Here is a 23,158-nt window from a genome sequence, read left to right as displayed (position 1 = left end):
CGCTTAAAACGTCACAGAACTTTAAGGAAAATCCAAACTATCCCTTTAACATCTTTGTTGCTGTCCTGCTGTGACTGCCGTCTGTGCCTGCTCTCTGTTTGATGTCGGGCTCACATCTGAATGTACTCACTCCAATAAATGGAAGCATGGCACATCCCCATGGAATGCAGTTACAATGTAAATATGTACCAATATAAACAAGCTATTTTTTTTGCATGCTTTTTGTACTCAACAGTAAAACATTAAAAGTATTCTATAAACACCCGAACGTTTGCCTGTTGCTGTGTGAGTAAAGCAAAAAAGCACAACGGTTGAAGAACTTGTTTAATTTAGTTCAACTCTTCGTCACATGTGTACACATGGGGTGAATCGCTGTGGCGGCAAATGCAAACACAAGTTTGGTCTGTTTTTTTATGTGGAGTGACGGGGACTCTGACGGAGGTGATGAACGATTTGTCCACACAGAACACCAACGTACCGCATCTTCTTCTCTCAACCGTTTGTTTGCAGACATGATTCGAGTTGTGGAGGTTACACCCTTCTTGGGAACAACAAACACCCAAAAAAATAAAACATACACATACAGCTTGGAAATAGATGCCTCGACATTAAACGGTAATGATTACTGTCAGTCATGTTGGCTTTTTGAGTGGGAGGAGGTCTCTGGTTGAAGATGCTGCTGAGGATCAGCGAGAAACAATGTCTTTTATTTTCTCAGAGGTCCGTCCAGAGTTGGTGTGCGTGTGTTTTCCTCCGTTTCCCATGACGTTGTTTCTGTGCAGTTCACTTTATGAAGCAGCTTGTGCGCTGCCTTCGTTGCTCCCAGATTACTTCTGCTAAAGAGTGGAAGGGGAAAGACCTCAGCGATCAACAAGGCTTTATTTTTCCCTACAGTCTATAATCCTCATTTCAGATACCTCAGCCTCTGTGGATCCTGCCTCTGAATCAGGATCCTGCTGGACAAAAGCAAAACAACAGAACAAGGAACCATTTAGATCTCTACTGTGAGCCTCGTCATTGCTACCTTTACAGAATACATCTGGAAATCAACAGAATCTGCTCTGATGTCCTGGTTTCACCTTGCACTCACATTGGGCTTGTCTTCGTCTTGAACTTGTCTTGAATTTGCTTCAAGGGTGTAATAGGCGTTAGAGTCTAAATCAATAGACTCATTGTCCTGCTGTAAATACAAAACGTTCTGCCTGTTTTAGTGGTGCGACTTCAGGGTAGAGCAGGGGTGGGCAACTCCAGGCCTCGAGGGCCATTCTCCTGCAACTTTTAGATGTATCTCTACTTCAACACACCTGAGTCAAATAATGAGGTCATTAGCAGGACTCTGGAGAACTTGACTGCACTTAGGAGGTGATTCCGCTATTGGATTTGCAGGACACCGGCCCTCGAGAACCAGGATTGCCCCTGAGGTATACTATTGATGAGGCTTTTGGATGGGTGGGAGAGGAGAGCTCTTCAGGTGGGATCAAGCTTAGGGATAGTGGATGCTTGTGTGGGGGAAGACTTACAGTTAGGGGAGGTTTTCATGCGAGTACCGTGTCTGATAACTGGTTGTGCTTTATATAACGCATGCGGCTCTCCAGCTCTAGCGGTTTCCGATGTTAAGAACCAACAGCAATAACCTGTTGCCCTTAATCTGATGGATGGATACATGACATTATGACCATAGTAGAATATTTGCTCCCCTTTTGGTGGTAAAAAACAATCCCTGACATGGATTCCACAAAACCCCTAAAGGTGCACTGTGATATCTACACAGCTGCAAGCAGTAGATTCAACTATCAACAATCTCACATACTGTTGATTGGGTTGACATTTGTGGAACTAACTACTCGGCCAAGTCAACATCTCAAACCATTTTTGGTTTGAGATGAAATACACCGCTCCCAGTCAAAAACAACCAATCAGGAGTCAGCAGGAGGGTCTTAGCGCCGTCACTCATGCTTGTGTTTTCACATCTCAATGGCAGAGAAACAACTTACCGTTACAGGAGATCTGTGTATCTGCCATCATTGGTGCTTATGCTAACTAGCCTGCGCATTCCTGACAGACTATACTATTGGGGAGAAGCTGTAGTAGTCTATCACAGCGCAAGGGAGACTGGGGAAGAGAAGTTGTGAGCAGTGCCTATGCAATGATTGGCAACGCCAAGGCCCTCCTTCTGGCTCTGATTGGTTGTTTCAAGTTGGCACTGGGAAAAGGCAGAGGAGCTCAATTTTTTTTCACAGATAATCATTCTCATGCCATACTGTCGTGACAGTATTAACCAATATGTACAGAATATCTTTTATAAAAGTTACATACTGTAGCTTTAATCGATGTCTAATTTATTCCATCCACTTACAGGAGCCATAAAAAGAGCTCACCAGGGTTAATCTCAGTGGTCATAATGTTATGCTTGATCAGTGTATGTGACACTCAACAGCCAAAAGGTGAAAGGTGTTAGGTGATGTTGGGAATGAATAATTCTGTTTTCCTCCATCTCTTTTAGCTGTTTGCATGCTTGCACACACACACGCTCACACACCCCTGCACGCATAAACGGAGCTTAAGTTAAGGGAAATGACACACTGGGGCCCGGCCTCTTTAGAGCGTAGCTTAGATAGAGGCCTATAAAAGGAATTAGAAACTGTAGTTAGGTGCCATTTTGCTGTGTTCTCCCATAAGGAAAGCATGACAACGGGCCAACGCTGCATTTTAGTCTTAATAAATGGAATTCATGAATTTAACTCACTGATTCTTCTTGAACCTCAAACTTTACGAACCTAGCTGAAGAAAGGATCGTCTCCAACAGTGAAAAGAATTAGCCGTTAAAACTTCCCAAGAAGGGCTGGTGTGAGTAACAGTCTCTCTGCTGCCATCTTGTGTTTAAAGTAAAGAAACAGAACTTACCTGTGTTTGTGTGTCTGTATATTTGAACTTCATGTTCTTATAAAACTCCCTTTTTGGTAGCAAGTAAAGCAGCACCAAGTCACAAACAACAGTTGCCTGCAGATAAAGAGAAAAAATAATAATATTTTTAGATTGTGAGTGACTCTTATTGTTGATGGATACTTTATTAATGTGGAATATAATCCAAGCAACAACATACCACTCCAAAAATCCCCACGCCTGAGCCTATTGCTGTGAGTGTTGGGATTATGTCAAATTTTCTTGCCTTTAAAGGACACAGCTAAAGTCATACAAAGCTCGCTTTTTTAAAATTATTTATTAATGCTAAATTCATACCAATGAAAATAAGTATTTATTTTACTCACCAGTGACTTCACAATGACATCAAACCTGATGCCAAAAACTTTAAGGAGGGTTCTCTTGGGAATTTTATCCTCCATATAATGCTTTGCATACCTGTAGACGATCACAAGGACTGTCAGAATAAGACCTCACTGCTTCTACTTCATCTCATAGGGGTCGACTGAAAAATATAAGGATGTATAAATAGTACCCTTGCAATCAATAAGCGCCTTAATAGAGCACGAGAGAAGCCGCAGAACAAAATGAAGCATTCTAAACGAATAAGGAATACAAATCAATGTGTTAAACTGCCCGAGACAAGCAAACATCATAAAGTTCAAACTAAACACATCTGAGGCAGAATAACATAAGGAGCAAACAATGACTTAAGTCCAGTCCATAAAATGAGCAGTTGGTGATGGAAAAACAAGGTTCATCTAATTGAATATTTGAAAAAAACCCTCCTTTTTCCTAGAATAAAATAAAAATCCTAGAACCTACCAGACAACAGGCTGGTACACCTGTTGTACTATTAAATATTAGTAGTTTTATATAAATACATATAAAAAAGTACAATGTCATTGCAGAGTTGACTTCTTTAAACTAGCTTGAGTTTCTAATATTAGCTTGATTAGCATTACTGTCTGTTCCCCCAGAGAGTCCTGGTCCTAATTCTGGGATTTAAAAAAGTTGCCACCATTTCTAAATTCAGAATGTTCCATAAATAACAGAGGAATCAGAAAACATGTTTTGTGTATGTTTAACCTTCCTGTTATCTGCTGAAAGTAGCTTTAGATATTGTTTCATAATCTATCCATGCTCTAAACTTCTTCACAATGCTTTCCCTGACCTGCCACTTGTGTTCCTTCAGTCTTCATGATGCGGTTTATTGACTAATGTAACAAACTATTTATTTTTGGCGTGTCCGGATAAATTAGGAAAAATACAAAATGCCTACTAAATAAAATCACCTCAAAATGACTAAGTAATTCACTGTAGTTTGAGGATCTAACTTGCACAAATGCAAAAAAAAGTTTAAGATGTGTGACTACCTGTGAAAGGTAAGCAAATACACAGAGACTTAATTATTTTTTTAAATATCAAAATTGCATATCTCTAGATGAAATAACTGTCATCTGAAGTCTCCAAAACTGACATAAATTTGCTACTCGGTGTATTCTATCACCTGAAGTTATACCCAACCGACGCACTGGCGCTATCTGTCTCACTTGGGTTTCCATAGAGACCGTGAAAGTTGTACTCTGGCTTACAGTGTTTTACATCAACGTCGAAGTTACATGTCCAGTCGACGACAATGCCAATAGCCCCTCCCTGTCAAGCAGACAAAAAATGTAAACATCCATAATCAGACAATACATCTGCAGCTGTGATTTCACAAAACATAAACCTGCTTCATCACAACTAAATAACGCAAAATCATTATCAATTAATGCAGAGATACTTTGCTTGAAACTTACCTCTTGGGCTAATTTTTCAAAGCTGAAGCCAGACAGTTTAACTATATCTCCCAGTTTGAATATTGGACAGAGCGGTTCTTTCTTTGGATGGAAAAGGCATTTGCCGATGTAGTTACCATCAATTCCCTCCACCAAGTTACTCCTGCGAACAGTTCAAGTATTAGTAAAAACAGCTTTTCATAAAAGCCACTTCAGCTTGGTCGTATGCATTCATGAACTGAAAACGTTTTATAATTACAGTAATTTTACAGAATTAAACCACTAATGAACTATTCACACGTTTAACAGAGCTCAATTAGGATTTTTCAATAGTTGTAGATAAGCCTGTTGATTGTTAATATTGAATTAGGAGTAAGTTTTGTTGTCTAGTTTTCATTTGGTGTGAGCTTTCACCTGGTGACGCCAAATAAAGGGAAGGTTACAGAGTTTTTGATGAAAAGCGTGTAGTTTTCTGCGGATATCAGAAGAGGAGGACTGGAAAAGAAAAAGAAAGGAAAATTAGACAGTGTTTCTGCTGTTTTAAAAAAATATATATTTAAAACATCTTTTTATTTCAGTTCAATTATGAGGAGGAATTGCTTAAGCACAAATTGAATCAGGGATCATAACTCATACTTAGCTTCAAACATTAGCTGAATAGACTGATATGTTCATAATGAAATTAAACATTTTCTTTATGCTGACACTTCTTTTACAGTTTGCAGCGTTATAAACTGTCACAGGATAAGATCGCAGATCCAACGTACTTTGGAATAGTGTGGTCATCCTCAATTGGGCACCATGCTAGCACCTCACAGGTTTGTGTTTTGTTGACACAGACTCCAGTCATTTGTCCTTAAAATGGGAACATGTAAAATCTCATCATCAAGACAGAATTTCGAATTGGAACAAGAATGGGGCAAAAAGTACATCTCACGCTCTGAGAGGCAGCATCTAACAGAAACGGATGTCGCTTTTGACATTAAAGTGTTTTAAAAACATCTTCTGCCTCCGCACTTCTCCTTATCTCTGATTAACATCAGCAGCGGCAAAGCGGGACATGAAAGTGAAGCAGAGCAAATGCTGAAGTAGATGTTTTTCTTTATCTTGCCCCTGATTCTGATATGTAAATATATAACTTCTGTGCACGCGATTGGTTCGCGGCAATCTCGTCCTCTCATCCGGAGAAACGTGCAGACATTTCTCCGGCAGGCACGCGAGGAGCAATCGCTGACCTTTGGCTGAAACTCACCGACCTGTTTGGCCACGGGGGCCCGTTCCCGTAAGCTTATACATTTCCACCAGCCTGTCACCTCTAAAGGTACTTTGCCACCTCAAAGTGAATTTGATGGGTCTGAAGAGGACAAATCTAAAGCTTTGCTCTTATTGAAGTCGATGTGGGACGAGGAGAAGTGGAAAGACTCCGAAATAAAAAGCTGGAGACTGACAAAGAAGAATACGTTTACGTAACCGTTGTTTGGACCCATCAACGGTGCTCTCATGTTCTGTCCCGTTGCTGTCATGCAATGAGACAGCTCAGACGCACAGCCTTAATCTGGTGTCTGTTCGCTTTAGGTCGGGGTTTTAGGTCACAATATAAGCAAATACACCAAATGTTTGGTTGCTAAGGCTTGGAGTGTTGGTTTTAACCCCATGGCCCCATGACCCCTGCAACTCTGCTTCTGGCAGTTACTGGAAGCCCCTTCCTAGATTGCAAATACTCAGTAGACATCAGACTTTGCCGTCCTCCAAGGATCACTAAGCAATGTGTTTTCAGATACAAAATCAAAACGCGATACCGTGAGGCCACCGAGGCTTGATTGGAGCTCCGCATAGATGGTTACTCAGACTTTACCGTGTCCCGTACGTTTGAAACTCCCTCCTACGCAGTCTGCGTTTGATGTGCAGTCGTGCATCCCTTTAAGCTGTAAGGGAACAAGAGAATGGGGTCAGTTTGCATATAACATGTTGGAATGTAAACAGACAGCCAATGAAGAAGAAAACAGAGCAACACCGTTGGGTTAAAATGATCTCCCATACTGTGCTGCCTGTTAGTGTTGCATCGTACTGAAGCCATTAGGTTTACACGGGTATTTCCTGCTACACAACAACAACACAAATGACCAATTACAGAAACAGTCTTGGAATGAGACACGATTCAGGCTTTCTTTTACTATTTATGGCAGTGTGTAGGACAGACCAATGGCAGCAGGTGGGACAGTAGCAAGAAAGAAGGGAGGCTTAGCACATACCTCTGGGCATTTTCCCATCTTCTGACCTTCGGTAATGATGTAGTTAGTCATCACTACGAAAGATGAGTCTCCCTAAAAGTTCAAAAAGAGTCACAAAACATAAATAAAATATTTCATGTGAAGGTATATCTGCCATTATACTGCAGAATAAAGAATGCAATCAAGATATCGCCTGAAGTGTTCACAACCCTTGAATGTATATTGACATCCATTGGGGATTGTTTGTGATAGACCAACACAAAATGGCACAACTCTTGAGTTGCAGAGATCCGCGGTTTGCATGAAGAAAGTCAAAATTAATCCTGTGTCCAGTTTTCTACAAGCCACATAGGAGACATAGCAAACATGTAAGGGAAGAACATGATCTGATCATATGGGAAATATTTGCAAATATGGGCTAAAGTCTCAGCTTGTAAATGTGCAAAACTAGTAGAAACACACTAAAGCACTTTCAGCAGTAATTACCTCAAGGTATGGTCTATAAAGTATTAACTCATAGGCACTTTCATGTCAAATCCATGCCACACTTTCCAGATTTGGGGAAAAAGACTTTAAATCATACGATCTTTTCAGTCCACTTCACCTCTGGTGTTTGTTTTCCTTGTATTAGATGAGATTTTTAGCTAGGTCCAACATGAACAGTGTAAACCTGAACAAACTTGACAGATCTTCATCTCACATCTTTTTGAGAAATTTGACAGTTTAACATTTTTATTTGAATACTTTCAAACAATATTCAAAACAACTTCAGGCTACAATGGACACAAGGAGCTTATACATTTGTTAAATTCTCCAGCTGATTTTACATTGGACAAATATTCTCCTACTCAACAGACTGTACTCTTGAAATCAGCCAAATGTTTATGATTATGAAACTGAAACTTGTAAACATGAATGAATTCAGTTTCCTGTTTGGAGCGCATGCAGCAGACCTTGAGGAAAATCACTGCGGACATTCTTCCTCTTACCGTGAGATCTGAATGGAAACAAAAACTACGGTTCTCTTTTGAGCTTGTCATGATGAAGTGTTAAGAAACCACATGGCAAAACTCTCCCCCCTCTCTCCAGTTTTCAGTGCCTGCTGACATCACAAGGTCAACTTTGGTGTGTTTGGTGATTGCTGAGTCAGTGTGAAGAGATAAAGGAGAAAGCCAAATGGGAACACAATGAGGAAGGGACCAGCAGACACAATGTGTCCATTCAGAATAACGAATCAGTGGCATAGCAAACTTTTCATCCATCCATCCATTTTCTGTACACCCTTGTCCCTAGTGGGGTCAAGAGGGGTGCTGGTGCCTATGTCCAGCGAACGTTTCGGGCGAGAGGCGGGGTGCAAACATTTCAAAATGTATTTATTTTATTATGTTGTATTGTTTTCTTAAATGCTACAATTTGTTTCATAATTTCTGCCACTTGATGCGGTTTCTTTTTTTTATTTGCTGGTTGTGACTGTTTTTCTTTTTGTTTCTTCCAAGCAAATGCAGTATTTGCAAGGAAGACTCTGTGATTGGTTGGCGGTGTGGGTCAGTTGCATACACTCGAGTTGCAAACGCAGACATAAGGTGCAGAGCAGGCGGTGCAAGAGTGCGTGAGAGTAGAGCGCCTGTCAGAACTATTGAGCAAGAGTGTGTGAGATTTAAAAGCTCACACCATAAATTTTTGTTTGTTCACATGGAGATGTGCGCTCATGTCACGCTCGGGTTGGTGGCACAAGTAGTGTTTTTGAGTAAAACTGCGGGAACGGGAGGGTTTCGAAACGCTCATGTAACCAAAGATGAATCGAGTTGAAACAAAAAAAAATACAAAAATGTAGCTGGATTTATTTTAAACACATTAATAAAGTAATCTGCCAGAAAGATTTTTTCATCCATCCATCCATCCATTTTCTGTGCACCCTTGTCCCTAATGGGGTCGGGAGGGTTGCTGGTGCCTATCTCCAGCTACGTTCCAGGCGGGAGGCGGGGTACACCCTGGACAGGTCGCCAGTCTGTCGCAGGGCAACACAAAGACATACAGGACAAACAACCATGCACACACACACTCACAACAAGGGAGAATTTAGATAGACCAATTAACCTAACAGTCATGTTTTTGGACTGTGGGAGGAAGCCGGAGTACCCGGAGAGAACCCACGCATGCACAGGGAGAACATGCAAACTCCATGCAGAAAGACCCCGGCCGGGAATCGAACCCAGGACCTTCTTGCTGCAAGGCAACAGTGCTACCAACTGCGCCACAGTGCAGCCCAAGATTTTTTCAACACATCAAAAATGAAGACCAAAAGGGAGAAACCGCTTCCTCCCCTCACAACACACATACACACACATCTTTGAGTGGCTATCTTTACGAGGACTTTCCATTGACTTTTATTCATTTCTACAGCCTAAACCGTAATCTTTTCCTAACCCTTATCCTAACCCTATCCATTACATTCCTAACCCTAACCCTAACCAAAACTCAATTCACAACTTAGTCCTAAATCTAACCCCTGACCCAAAAACAAAGTTTCCCCTTGTGGGGACCAGGCTTCGGTCCCCACAAGGAGCAGTGGGTCCCCTCAATGTAGTATGTGTCAGGAAAATGGTCCCCACAAGGTGTTGCAAACAAACGCACACACCATCTAAGCTAACTGGTGTTTCTCTCCATTCCAGTCTGTGATAAGGTTGTTTTCTAGCAATTTGATGTATCAGACTTCATCTCTTCCTGGACCTCTCTTCTGAATGAATCAAGCATTTCCTTATAGTTTATATAAGTATTTGAAAAATTCAAGTTATACCTCAAAAAGAATTAGTTTTCTTTTCAGAAAGAGAGAGAGAATCATTGACAAATGTTTTTGATAGAGTTGAGTCTTTAAGCTGTTTGAGAACCTGAGTACTCATTCTTAGTACAGTTCAAATTTAACCTATATGTTTTCTTTACTCACATTTTAATAGAAACACCTTAACATGATTTAAATTTAGATTTATATACAAAAACTTTAAGTGACTAGATTCAACATAACCTTTCAATCAATAGCCAAAGCCCATCATGATCCACCATTTTGGAAACCTTATGTAGCCCTGCGCTACATACGTGTGCTGAGTCTTAGTGAAACATTATCCTTACCTATCTATAGTAGCTTTTGCAACTATCATTTTTATTGCTTAGTTTTATTCTAAAGATGATTTCAAGATCTCACAGTTGTAGTTTTGTGATCCCCAGTTGGTCCTGACTCCAAGAATTGATCAGAGAATTTGTTGATGCTCACAATTTCTAATTCAAACTATGCTATTCATGCTAATTACCAGTATAAAACCTGGTAATTATTCAAAGGCATTTTCAAAATCCCAAAATGCCTTTGGGCATTTAAGTGCCCAAAGGTCTGTATTATTATTATTATTATTGTTGTTGTTGTTGTTTTTCAACAACAACAATTTGAAATCTGAATTTGAAATCTGAAGTCAATTTGTGCCTTTCTATTAAAAGTAATGGTGAAACTTTGTTTTATATGGAGCCCTCTGTCACACACTGTGTGACGTCACCTCTAATCCTCACAAAGGTCAAAGCTTTGTAAAGGGTTAGAAATTAGCTACAAAATTCTAAAAGTTGCCTCTCCAGTTTATTGCAACCTAAAGAATGACCATTTAAGAGTTCTTTTTTCCACACGTCATGCTGGAAATTGATTCCTACTTGATCAAAGCACACAAAAAAGATCTGTTCATCAAGTTGGTAGCATCTTGTTTGTGTGATACTTTTAAAAAATGTCCTCACCCAAAACTCAAACCAAGCAACCTTTATGATGTCTTTATGTTTCTTTCCCACAAGTTATAATCCTGGGTTAGGTTTTAGGTCAACAAATGTAGTTAACCGCAGTGTAACTTTCGACTTGTGTACTTAGTTCATGCACACAATACCATTAAAAAACAAACTTCTCAAACCGCGTGAGTACTAAATTTATAGAGCTACTTTTTTGTCTGCGTATCATTTCAGTGTGTTCATAGATAACAGAAATGTAAGTTGTTGTTTGACAGTTAGTATGACTTAAAGTCTGTCATGCCTTAACTGATATGCAGTTTCCTTTTGAAAGCAAAGAGTTGTGACATTTATTGTCAGAGTCAGGCTGACTTTTCATCTGTGTGACAGTTTGATTTATGAACAATGCTGACTTCATCCCCTTCTGAGTGATTGTCCAAACAATGCTCCCTGACTTGTTCCAGGTTAAAAGCAAAAACTGGAGCGGTTTAGATAGCTGGAATGGGCAGCGACTAAATGACCCGGCCGGGCTTCGGCTGACCGCTTACTGACCTGAGGAGGGAAGACGTAGTCGGCCACGTCCCAGACGGTCTCAATCCCGCTCACGTTAGTGTAGCCCACTCCCTTCATTTTGGTGAGCACGGAGCTCACTGCCGTGTCTGTGGACTGGTAGCCTTTCTCATAGATGAAGACCCACCTGTGAAAGACACATCAGTCCTGTCAGCACCTCAACCACTTTCCAGCTCAATCCGTCCAACCAAAACCCAACAGCAAGGTTATATACATGAGTGATTGAAGCATGACGCTCTGCACAGCCGGCAGCGTGTCTGACAGGGGACACGTGTGCAGCTCACTGTGGGTCAGCTAGTTCTCTCCACAGAAAAGGACAAATCTGACAAGCTGTTTCTCAAAATGTAGACATCTACTAGCTTCAGTTGATGATTTAAAAGAAAAAGAAGAAGAAGAAGAAGCATAAAGCGTTCCAGGAAGCTGTTGAGCGAGTGCAAGTGGTTCATGCAGAAAGTGAACTTTGTCTCTGCAGAGATCAGAAAGGAGACCGTGCACATTACTACATGTGGACACATGTGAAAACACAGATGCAAGAGTGCATTTTGGAAGATTGCTTACACGTAAAAGGAAATTAAGAAATTATTTGAACAATAAAGTAAATACACTCTCAGTATGTTTTTGTTCATGTTTAATTTTGCCTCATAATGGACCAGGTGAAGCTTGTAAAGTTAGATGGCAACCCTTGTTTAATTAAATCAAGCTAATTAGATTAAATGTCAAGTCACTATGGGTTTGATTATCTGCTGAAAATATACGCCTAGAATGCACATCACGTTAGAAAATGTCATGTAATGCCTTACTCTGATTTTCTGTAAAGAAAACCACACAACATTGCTTTAAGAGGTCACAGTTTAGTTCTTGTAATGTCCGGGGTTGTTTTGGAGTTTGATTTATTGATTCTAGTTCCTTTGTCCCTTTCTTTCATTTGATCAGGCTTGTTTCTGTTTTACTTTAGTCAGGCCTTACTAAGTGATTCTGGTTGGAGCCACATCGTACTGAATACCGCCACCGCACACAGAGCTTGCCCAGACCGCGTTAGGCCGAGTTGGTTTAGATACAAATTGCTATTGACCAATTACTGCCCACTTGCAGTTCTTCAAGCTAGTCTATTGCCCCGCTTTCTTACACAAGCTCAAACATTCTTTAGGAAAATTTTGTTAAACAGACATTAAGTTTGAGAGTTACAACAGTTGAATCTTATTACACCAGTTGTATAACACTACAAAAATGCATTATATTTAAAGCTGGGGTATGTGACTTTTACAAAAAGAAATGTTTACCTATATTTTATTAAAACTCTCACCATGTTGTGATAGCTAATCGGTGAAAAAATCGATTTCGTCCACCTCCTCCCTGGGCCAAAAACAACCAATCAGAGCCAGGAGGAGGGTCTTAACCGCTACGAATCAATGCTGCTCAAAGTTTGTTTTTGTGTTTTTTACTTTATTTCAAACAAATAACATCAACATACATACTGATGTTAACTCAAAGACAAATATTAAAATATTATAATAATAAAAAACAAATAAAGAATAATTACAGACACTGAGGGTGTTGATGTTAAAGTCTAGAAAGACAAAAGTTAAATAAATATCTATACATTGGTAAAATAAAATGATGTGTACTTTTTCAGTTAGGTTTTCATAACAAAAAGTGTCAAAAATATATTCAAATACATGCGAACACACAAACAGCAAAAAGAACAATAAAAGCAACAAAAAAAGAAAAGAAAATAACAGAGGGATCTGCTTATGAGATGAAGTTACATTTTGGGAAAAGAGTTAAAGTTTTTACCAGTTTCTTATTATTAAAGTTAAGTTTTTCAACAGAGGCAATATACATTTTAAGTCAGTTTCTTGAAAACTATTAAGAGGGGATTTTTTCAACTCCATTTCATCCTGTGTACATAATATTTTGCTAGGATTATAATAAGATTCACTAAATATATTTCATCTAAAGAAAAAGTTGAATTGTTAAAGATGAGTAAAATATGTAAATTTGATAAAACAATATTTTTTCCTATTTTTTCTGTATGGAGTTTTTGCACGCCTGATCAAAATATTGTAGTGTGAGAACATTCCACAAATAAATGTTCAATACTTTCGCCTTCTGACAGACAAAGAGAGCAGTTGTTGCTGGCATCTGCAGAGAAGCGACAAATATTATTTTCAACTGGATAATATCTATGTAAAATCTTAAATAAAACTTCTTTGATCCTATTAGTAATTACATATTTATGAGGCAATAAAAAGATTGCACTCCACAATTTTTTGCTCAAATAATTTTACTTACGGGAGTGCAGAAAGTTTGTAAGTGAGTTCTGATGAACCCATTTGTAAATTTCTTATTCATTATATTAGTTCCTTCAATTGGAATTGACTCATGAAGGTTTAGATTGTTTGGATGTATGGTTTGTGCTAGACAGAGAAAACTATGAGGAACGGCTGTAATGACCACTTCAAATTCTTTTTGAGACATCTGTCTGTCATTGTTGTTCATAAAATGGTATACCACTCACCATTACTGTCGAGTAACTGATTTATCAAATTAATGTTATTATCAACCCACTTATGAAGAAATAGTGATTTGTTTTTATGTATTATATAAGCATTGTTCCATATGATGCAGTAATGAGGAGAGTAGTTGTGTTTATATAGAAGATTTCAACATAACAGAACCTGCTGATGAAATGTAGCTAATTTGACTGGAAGTTTTCCAACTGAGAAAGGACAACGCAATAAAAAATTTAGACCCCCTAGTTTACTGAACAAATGATTTGGAAAAATATTCCACATGGAATTTGGATTTTTTTTTATTTTTTAGAAATCTTTTAATCCAATTAATTTTTAACATTTGACAGTAAAAGTCCAAACATCTAAACCTCCTTCAGCTGAAGAGTTTGACAGAACAGATTTTTTTATTTAATGGGCCTTATTTTTCCACATAAACTTGAAGAGAATTTTATCTAGATCAGAACAGAAAGATTTATCAACATCTAATGATGCGAAAAGATATGCGCCCTGGTTACCAATCTTTAAAAAGCCTGACCTGCCGATTTTGATTTTGGCTGATATGATTTTTTTTTGTCTGCAATGTCGCTAAATATAGCAAGAAAGTCACTGAGTTGGCAACAGTGGGGTGAATATTGTTAACTGTAAACATTCAGACCTGACCTGGTGGGCCGGTCTGTCAGTCAAACCTCTCCCTGCAGAGCAGAAGAGGACAGAGACTGATTTTTAAACCTTTGCTGACGAAGATAAGATAAGATGGGCTTCACGTGTAAGTATCAGCTGATCACCATCCCCCAAAATGAAGGAAATAGGCGCCCAGAAATCAACTGGTCGATAAATCAGTTGGCCAATAAATGTATCCTATATTCTACATGTATATAATGTACACAGCACTGCCAGAGACGCAATAAGTTTATGGCAGGTGTGTGAATGATCTAATGATCGGACTGCTGATTGCAGCCAGTCCACAATGTTAGCAGAACTAGAGGGCCCCAAAACCAGATCTCGCTTAGGGCCCCATCGAGGCTTGGGCCGGCTCTGGTCTTTTCTATAACAGAGGTTCTTGAGATAATATAAAAGCCGGTGCAGAAATCTTGTTTTTAACTGTTTATTCTTTCGCCTCTTTAATATGCGAGGTTTGTGCTGATGAAATCTTCTGTTGTCAAGGTTTCAGTATTAATGCCAGGATTTGAGGCGTTTATGATGATTCCTGGCATGTTGCGTTGCTTTGTGTTTGCATAAGATCACCGAGAGGGACAGGCAACAGCTGGCGTGCCCTGGATATCAAGATATCATATCCACACAGAAATCCTCTGTCGAACATGTGGAGCTATTTTACGCTGGGTGTGAGGAGCAATTACCCACTGGCATGACGCCCACAGGACAACGTATGTTTCATCACGGTGTTCATTTGTCTTCAGACAGTGGAGCGCTACAGACAAGTGTAATTCTGAGTACACCAAGAAAATAAGTTCAGCACAAGAGGCTATTAACAAGGAAAATGGGGGAAAAAAATATACAAGCTAATGAACTAAATGAGTGTGGAAATAATAGATGGAAGCTGTGGAAAATGCTAATCTAATTGAGATTTGCGTTTGACGGACAGAGAACATAAATGCAATAAAGAAAGCTTCCTGATGTGTGGGAGCTTTTCTTCTAGCCAATCTGCAGCACTGAGATTAATCTTCCAACAGTGAGTAAGACTGATGAGAAAGAGCAAGAAAATATTGGATGCAAGCTAAAAAAAAAAAAACCAAACAAAGATTGACTGACATTGGGTTTTACTTTAAGAGGTAACTACGACTCTGTTAATAGGACTTAAATAGATGGGCAGCTCTCACACTGGATCTAAATTCAAGAGTTTCAGTCATAAAAGTGCCATAATACTCTGTAAAATGTCTGATTTGTCTTTGTCTGTCCATTGAAAATGGGACTAAAAATTAAAGTGGGAATAAAAAGCGGTAAAAAGAGAGATATTCACAAAAAGATGTATCGATTTGCTGATGATTTTTTTTTTTGGCAACTTCTTGATATTTCTCATTTAAAAGTTGGCAGTGTGCAGAAATTCTTCATTTGTCTCATCACTCAGCAATCTGGCCACAAGCCAACAACGTATTGTTTCTAACTCTCAAATTTCTACTGATTACTTGTTGAGGCTGACCTGAGGTTAATATGAACATGAACATTCCTGACAAGACTGTGTTTGTCAGCCCCGGCGCCGCCCTGACCTGTTCTCTGGGCCGCTAAATTCTGAAGAGGAGATGCAGGACAGCTTTCTAATTACATCTTCTCTGTGGGACATCGCCGTTGGCTCTAATGTGGCCTGATAGGCTGCAAGAGGCTGGTGACAGAACTGGAATGAGGCATGGCCAGCCCGCGACACAGAAAAACCAAATTGAAACGGTTTCTCCTTTTTTTCACTCATCTTTCTACTGATCTCACGTGAGTCAAAACTAGCTGTCATGTTTTAATAATCATATATTCCTACATGGGCTGCACAGTGGCGCAGTTGGTAGCACTGTTGCCTTGCAGCAAGAAGGTCCTGGGTTCAATTCCCGGCTGGGGTCTTTCTGCATGGAGTTTGCATGTTCTTCCTGTGCATGCGTGGGTTCTCTCCGGGTACTCCGGCTTCCTCCCACAGTCCAAAAACATGACTGTCAGATTAATTGTTCTCTCCCTAGGTGTGAGTGTGTGTGCATGTTTGTTTGTCCTGTATGTCTCTGTGTTGCCCTGCGACAGACTGGCGACCTGTCCAGGGTGTACCCCCCCTCTCGCCCGGAACTTAGCTAGAGATAGGCACCAGCAACCCTGGATATATTCCTACATGCCAAACCTCAATTTTGTGTAGTAGAGTAATAGAAAACCAACTAAACCAATTGTCATTTTATGCATGTTGCTGATTCTGTGGAATTAAATCATTAGTTGAAAGGGGCCTAGTCAAAACAGCAGTTTATGCATTAATTCCCATAGAAAACCTGGTTTCAAACAGGTTGCCTTTACGCAACAATGAAGTCAGCAGCTGTTGCTTGTGCTGGTTTTAGTATAGATCTATTTGAAAAATCTGAGTAAAATAGGTCATTGTTTTGAAGCAATGAAGCGCAAACCCTGAGTAAAATCCTGGTCTTAGAGGAGGAAATCATATGAAGAAATACAGGAAATCTTCAGATAAAATGATCTAAGACCATGTCAAATTGAAATCTAAACGAGAAAGTTGATAAATAAAACACAAAACCGCCGTTGGAACTAAAGCAGCAAAGACTATCAGGGTGAAAGAAGAATCTGTGTGAAACCGAGGTACGCCACAGTTTTACTGATGGAGAAACGACATGTGATGATAGATAAGCATGCCTCTTTTTTATAACATGTATGTCTTTCTGAGAAATTGCTTAGGGTTTATTTCAAATGAAATGGACGTTGAGATGGAAAAGAAAGGAAGGTTCAAAGGGAAAGAGGGAGATAGAGGAGACAAAGAAGGATAGAGAGAACACAAGAGAACATCCTAGAAGTCTGCTTCTACACCTGCAGAAAGGAGAAACAGAATCTTGGTTCTCAGAAAAGCATACCTTTAGTTACTCTGCTGCTCATTCTGCTTGGAATATTCACCAAAACAAATTTAAAAAGGTTTGAACTTGTCTCATTTAAAACTTTTGTTTATTTCTCACGTAAAAGACAAAACGCATGTCTTAAAGATGTTCAATAGACACTTTAACCAGCTTTTAACTGTAATTTGCTATATTCCTTTGTAGGTCATCTTCTTTTAATGCACACAGCTGTACTGCTTTGTCAAAATGACTGTTTTTAACAAATTGCACTTTACATGTAAAATGACTGTTTTATTTGTGGTTTGTGTTTCTGAAGTGGCCAGGTCAACCTTCAAGGTCTCAATGACCTGGTTAAATAAAGGCTGATGTCGACTTCGACTGAGTAGATGATGTGACTGAAAGTGGTGTTTCAACAAAACCACAACTCCCAAATTCACTAGTAAACAACACGTCTCTTGGTTGCAAACCAACAAGGTTACTTTTTGTGGAGTGGCTGGCCCAAACTGTGAGCATGAGTCTAATACAGAAGCCGCTGTTTCTGAGGCAAAACTGAGAAAAGCCGAGTATTACAATGATCCTGGCCTGGAACACATCTTCAGGATTCAGAAGTTGGTAGACTCCATAAATCACATATGTTACAGAGCTCATTGTTACTGCACTTATACAAGTAAATATTAATTTAGTGGTTCAAAGGAAAGTTAAGTCTTCCTTTTTCTGATTTATTGTAGATGTTTGAGTTCGTAAAGGAAAATGCAGCCCCCTTTTTTTTCTAACACCAATATCTGCTTGCTTTCACTTTTTGTAGAGATAAGCTTTGTCAAGCTTCATGTTTTGATTTGGTACAGAATGCGTGGTGTTAGTGAATTTGTATGTATCCAATTAAGAGCTATTTTAAGGATTTTGAGCTTCCTTTTTCAAACACACCTATTCTGTTTTTCTTGCTCAGATGGTTTTAGATCAACACGGTGATGCAGTGGTTTTGTCACTGCTGGTTAATCTCTTCCATTTCAATACAAAATATTATCATGGTTTGATTAAAAGATCCAAGCGCAGAGAGCAGAGATGAGTTTTAAGTTTTTAATTAAGAAAGAAAGAAACTTAAAATTTGATTGAGAAAACAAAGGGTTGGAGGTAAGAAGAAAAAATGTATTGAAACCCAATGGAAGTGGAAATTCAGAGCTGAGTTTAACGCAACAGATTTTGGAAAAGTTTGAATTTCAACATGGTGACTCCCTCAGGCATTGTTCGCAGTCCCTCTTATGAGCATCATTTTCAACTTTATTTTCTTGAAGCTTAATTTCTTCAATTTAGAAATGCACAAGCTACATGTGACATTGATTTTAGATACACTCTTGCAAGTATATCTTGTAAAATAAACATCGCAGCTCATTACGACTGCTGACCCATTTTGCGAGGTCGGCCTTACAAGCTGTAACTAGGTAGGGCTAGCCAGAGTTGCTCCCACTTTCCCAGTGGGAAATGCAACTTAGGAGAGAATTCCAGTAGCTTTTTGCAACTGGGAAGTCATAATTTCCCAGTTATGACTAAAACTGGAATGCAGCATGAATACCAGGGAGTTTGCTGACTGGATAGAGAAACAGTGGTTGATTAGTAACTGGATTCAGCTTTGAGAGGAGGCCATACTAACAGAGCGTGGGTCCAAGTCTGATCCAAAACCAGAAACGTGGAATGGCATCGTACCTCCGTTTTGGGAGAAACAGTTGGTTTAAAACATTTGGCTCTCCCAGAACTGTTCCTCCATTGCAACTGGAGCAGTTGGGCTTGTAAGAAGCCAACAAGCAAAAAGCGTCTGACCCAACATAAAAATCAGCGCTTCTCTGATGGCAGTCAATTTTCCTCCACTGCACGACGAAACAACAACAATCCATTCTAACGTCATGTGACGTCGGCAGTCACATCTGGTATTTGTATAATATCTGGTAATAGAATACCAGATATTATCACGGACCTCCACATCTCCGGTTTCTAATATACACACGCAAATGCAAGTAAGAACATTTTCAAATCACCTTTTTTATTGGAGTTTTTATTAATAATTGTTTTAAAATTATATTAAACAGAGTTGAGGTGTGCATTGAAGATATAATTGCATAATTTTGGGGGGGTTTTCCAGATATCTGGCTATGTGTGGAAAAGGCTTGAGAAGAGAGAGATAAGGACCGGAGCAGGGAGTAAACATAAATCTGCTAGGATTAAGAAGGTACACAAAATAGATGATACACTATAAAGTTGTAAATTCTGCAACAGGCCGTGTTATATCACTTTCTTTCAGAGTTTCATATTTGAGGACTGTCAACATCACCCTGAGCAGATAACAGGTCGGGAGTGTTTGGCAGCAAATTGTGCAGCGCTTGATCTTTATCCGTTGTAGCATATGCCTGAGTGTGGTTCATCACACTCGCTCCTGCAGGTTCTGCTGCTCAGATGCACAAACTACAAATAAAAACATATATTGTGCAAATGCTGTAAATGAGACAGGTGTATTTTGAGCTAGTAAGACCACAAACCACTGATCATAGCTGGAAACAATAAGCCCATTAGAGCTACTTTAATAGACTCCTGCGTGTCAAAGCATGTTTGTGGAGGGTGGCTCAGGAAACATTAGTGAAGAAACGCGCACTTTTTTAATGTCTGGATTTGTAGGAGTGGACAGGAACTATCTGTCCTGTTCATCAGGATCTTCTGCCACGGCTGCCAGTCAAGGCTCTTCGATTGTTAAAGAGTGTTTGCTCTGTCAACAGGACGTGGTAAGCCATAGTATATTGGTTTCCCACACAAACACTTGGTTCACTGCAAACAAAACCTCTCTGTTTCAGTCAATCTAGCGAGTCAGTCCCCCTACTTTCAAACCCAAAAGTAGAAGAAAAAATCCTCAGAGGTCATGACATCTTCACTGCTCTGATAAGCAAAGAGAAGAGGAGATGACTTTAAGTGTCTTACCCGATGATGTAAACCAGGACCCCCAGCTGGATGAGCCGGCACACCACTCCCACCCTCCTGTTCCTCACCAGCACCTGGCGAGGGGTCTCGTACTCGAAGAAGAAGTCAGACAGGGCGCTGGTGATTTGGTTCTTCATCTTTTCTCACCAGCTGACCCACAGACAGGAGGGTCTTCTCCTCTCACTTGAATCGCATATATGTATATAAAAGAGAAAGCAGAAAAAAAATATCCCTCTTTCTCTCACTCTGAGTCTGTGCCTCGGCTCCGGGCTTGCAGAGACACTCCTCTGCTAACGTCTGACACGCTACATGAGATGAAGTAAAGAAAGTTCCTCCCTCCAGCTCGGCTCTGCCTCCCTCCCTCTCTACTCGCCGGGGTCACCGTCTCCTCAGACAGTTGTGTTTGATCATCTTTTTTCCCGCTTTTTTTGGGCATCTCTTGTTTTTTTTGTGCATCCTCTTAACACAACAAATAAATCAGTAGACATTTGTTTGACTTCTTCGAGTTAAGAGCAGTCTTTAGCTGTTGCGCTAAGAACCGGACCTCCTCCTTACTTAGAGCAATCAAACCTTATCATTTCCACCGAGACGCTCTTCCTGCATGCAAGCCGGAGATAAACACAAACACAGCACGTGCATTTAAGCTTGTTTTCCGTTTCTCTTGTCACCATTTGCCAGAAGTTAAGCCTTCTTAAATTTTTATCTTCACTCTATGCGACTGTATATGTGTCGGCGTGTGTATGTGTGTGTGTTTAGGGGAGTGTTTCTCACTCAGCTTTACATTCCTTTTTCTTCAGGAGGTGCTTTGCATTCCTAATCTTCCCTCACAGGATGTGTGAAGTGGCAGCTTGGAATTATGCAACAACTGAATGAGTGAAAATAAGATGGGATGTTAAGGGAAATATTTCCCACAACGATAGAGACTTATGGCTTGTCCACAGAGTTTTGACATTTGGGCTCAACAACCAGCTCCAAATCAGGGCAAAGCTGTTGATTTTTCTAAGACGGGAAAAACGTGTTTTGAAATTTTCCCCCAAAAAGCATGTTTGGAAGGATTTGGCGGGACTGCAGCGAATTTACAAGGATTGCAAGAAGGGTTTAATGTCGATCTAAACAATAATCCAAAATTAGTGGAGTATTTGGATTCCAAATGCTCTAATAAAAACAATATAATCTGTAGAATCTGGTGCAAAGGGCGGTTGTTTTAAAGGGATACGGGCCGATAAAGGACTCGCTCAGAGGGCCGAGGCTTTGTTTGGAATTTTTTCATATTAATCATGTAGTTCTCTGTGTTTACATGTCTGCCTTTATCTTTGCCTGTGTTGTTTAGTCTGTGTTTTCAGTACATATTATTATTATTTAAAGCATTACTTTGGGAGCAGAACTTGGGGAATTGATATAAATCGAGCGAGAACAACAACAGGCAGTCAATGTGTGGTGAGATTTAAGCTGTTCTTACATCCACAGTCATAATGCTCAAGCAGAGCAACAAGAGCTACTACTGGTTCTGTTATGAAGGGAAAAGAAGATATGGCCGACAGGTGGTTTTTCTCAGTCGAGATTGTTTTGCAGAAACAGTCTAGTACTAAGGAGGAGTGGGCTGCAACTGTGCTGTCCTGCATCAAGTACTGCACAGACACTGTCAGCACAGAAAAATGCACAAGAGTGTATGCTAAGCAGAAGTCTTGGATTCCTCTGAGGAGCAGGAACTCCGCCTTCATGTCGCGGGGGACGTGGAGCTGTAAGGTGACCAAGAAAGACTTCAGAATGAGAAACAAGGATCATATCTGGAGGGAGATGTGGCAGAGTGTCCAGTCAGTTGCCAATTACAAACCCAGTGACAGAGCTGTGGATGATGTTACTTTGCTTACTACTTATTGTACTACTTACTACTGTGGCAACATGAAGTGAACCATGTTCTAATTCATGTTATCTCAATCTGCCGGACATCTTCAACTACTCATCCCAAGACCAAGAATCCAAAGTGTTTGGTTTGTTTTTCACAGTATAGTGTGAAAGAGAATGGCATCAGCTGAAAATGGCACAAATGTTGCAACTTTGGTCCCCAAATCGGATTGAGTCTACCGGACTATCAGGCCTGATTGTTAACGTCCAATAGAAGTCGTCAGAGATTGGTCTTTGATTATACATTTTATCTTTTTCTTTTACAGCTCGTCTTCATCAGGATACCCACTGGTCTACAATCAGTAGCACTCATCATAAAGTATCACATCAGAAGTCACATGATCAGCTGAGAGGGCAAGCCATTGGTCCTTTAGCTTTATTCTGCAACAGGAAATACTCATGGTTGACAACCGTCTGATTTGTGGACTTAAACATCAGATTTCATTTTTCAATCCAATAGAGACTGTTTGCTTTTCCAGAGACTGTTTGCAGCCCAAGGGTTTTGTCCAAATATGGGTAAAGACTGCTGTATTCTCCGGACTGTAAGCCGCACCACAGGACACATCAGTCAGAAAATGCAGCATGAAGATGAAAAACATAATGAGTAGCTCTGGACTACAAGTAGCAGGACCAGCCAAATTATGAAAAAACTGAAATTTATAGTCCAGAAAGTACAGTACTTAAAAAGTACTTTAAAAAAGTCAGTATGTTAACATTGGAAACACTTTAAGAGATCATAGCCTGGTTACAATTATACTTTCATACACTGACATAACATGATAGCCACCAGCTAAACCGCTGAATATATCTTCATGGTGGCACCTGTTAGTTTGTTAGTGGGATATATCATATTGTTATGCTAAATAAATGACTGCGTTGTCAAAGTTGAATTGATGAAAACACTGAACCTGATGATGAATTTCTAGTTTATATTCGCAAGAGGCCACATCCTGCCAGCTTTTGGCTTCGAACCAAGAGGATTT

General features: G+C 39.8%; 1 protein-coding gene across 10 annotated transcripts; it reads right to left on the bottom strand.

The window, feature by feature from the left end:
* Nucleotides 1-311: 311 nt before the first annotated feature.
* p2rx1 (purinergic receptor P2X, ligand-gated ion channel, 1) lies at nucleotides 312-20,720 on the bottom strand. Of its 10 annotated transcripts, none has more exons than XM_028030718.1 (14): nucleotides 20,271-20,720; nucleotides 11,240-11,384; nucleotides 6,956-7,027; nucleotides 6,571-6,628; nucleotides 5,471-5,558; nucleotides 5,118-5,198; nucleotides 4,725-4,866; nucleotides 4,433-4,578; nucleotides 3,270-3,360; nucleotides 3,104-3,184; nucleotides 2,905-3,000; nucleotides 1,091-1,180; nucleotides 918-956; nucleotides 312-836 (listed from the first exon to the last, which is right to left on the bottom strand). In XM_028030718.1, exons 1-14 carry the CDS (start codon nucleotides 20,405-20,407, stop codon nucleotides 828-830), a joined length of 1,275 nt encoding a protein of 424 aa, XP_027886519.1. In that variant the 5' UTR covers nucleotides 20,408-20,720; the 3' UTR covers nucleotides 312-827. The 10 variants fall into 10 exon arrangements, with proteins under 10 accessions (XP_027886519.1, XP_027886517.1, XP_027886518.1 ...); XM_028030716.1 differs by having other exon boundaries at nucleotides 312-833; nucleotides 6,559-6,628; nucleotides 20,271-20,719; XM_028030717.1 differs by having other exon boundaries at nucleotides 312-833; nucleotides 918-953; nucleotides 6,559-6,628; nucleotides 20,271-20,718.
* Nucleotides 20,721-23,158: the final 2,438 nt, after the last annotated feature.

This window comes from Xiphophorus couchianus, chromosome 11 (assembly GCF_001444195.1).
Source record: "Xiphophorus couchianus chromosome 11, X_couchianus-1.0, whole genome shotgun sequence".
In the NCBI taxonomy this organism is placed as follows: domain Eukaryota; kingdom Metazoa; phylum Chordata; class Actinopteri; order Cyprinodontiformes; family Poeciliidae; genus Xiphophorus; species Xiphophorus couchianus.
This window is presented reverse-complemented; position numbering and strand designations above follow the sequence as displayed.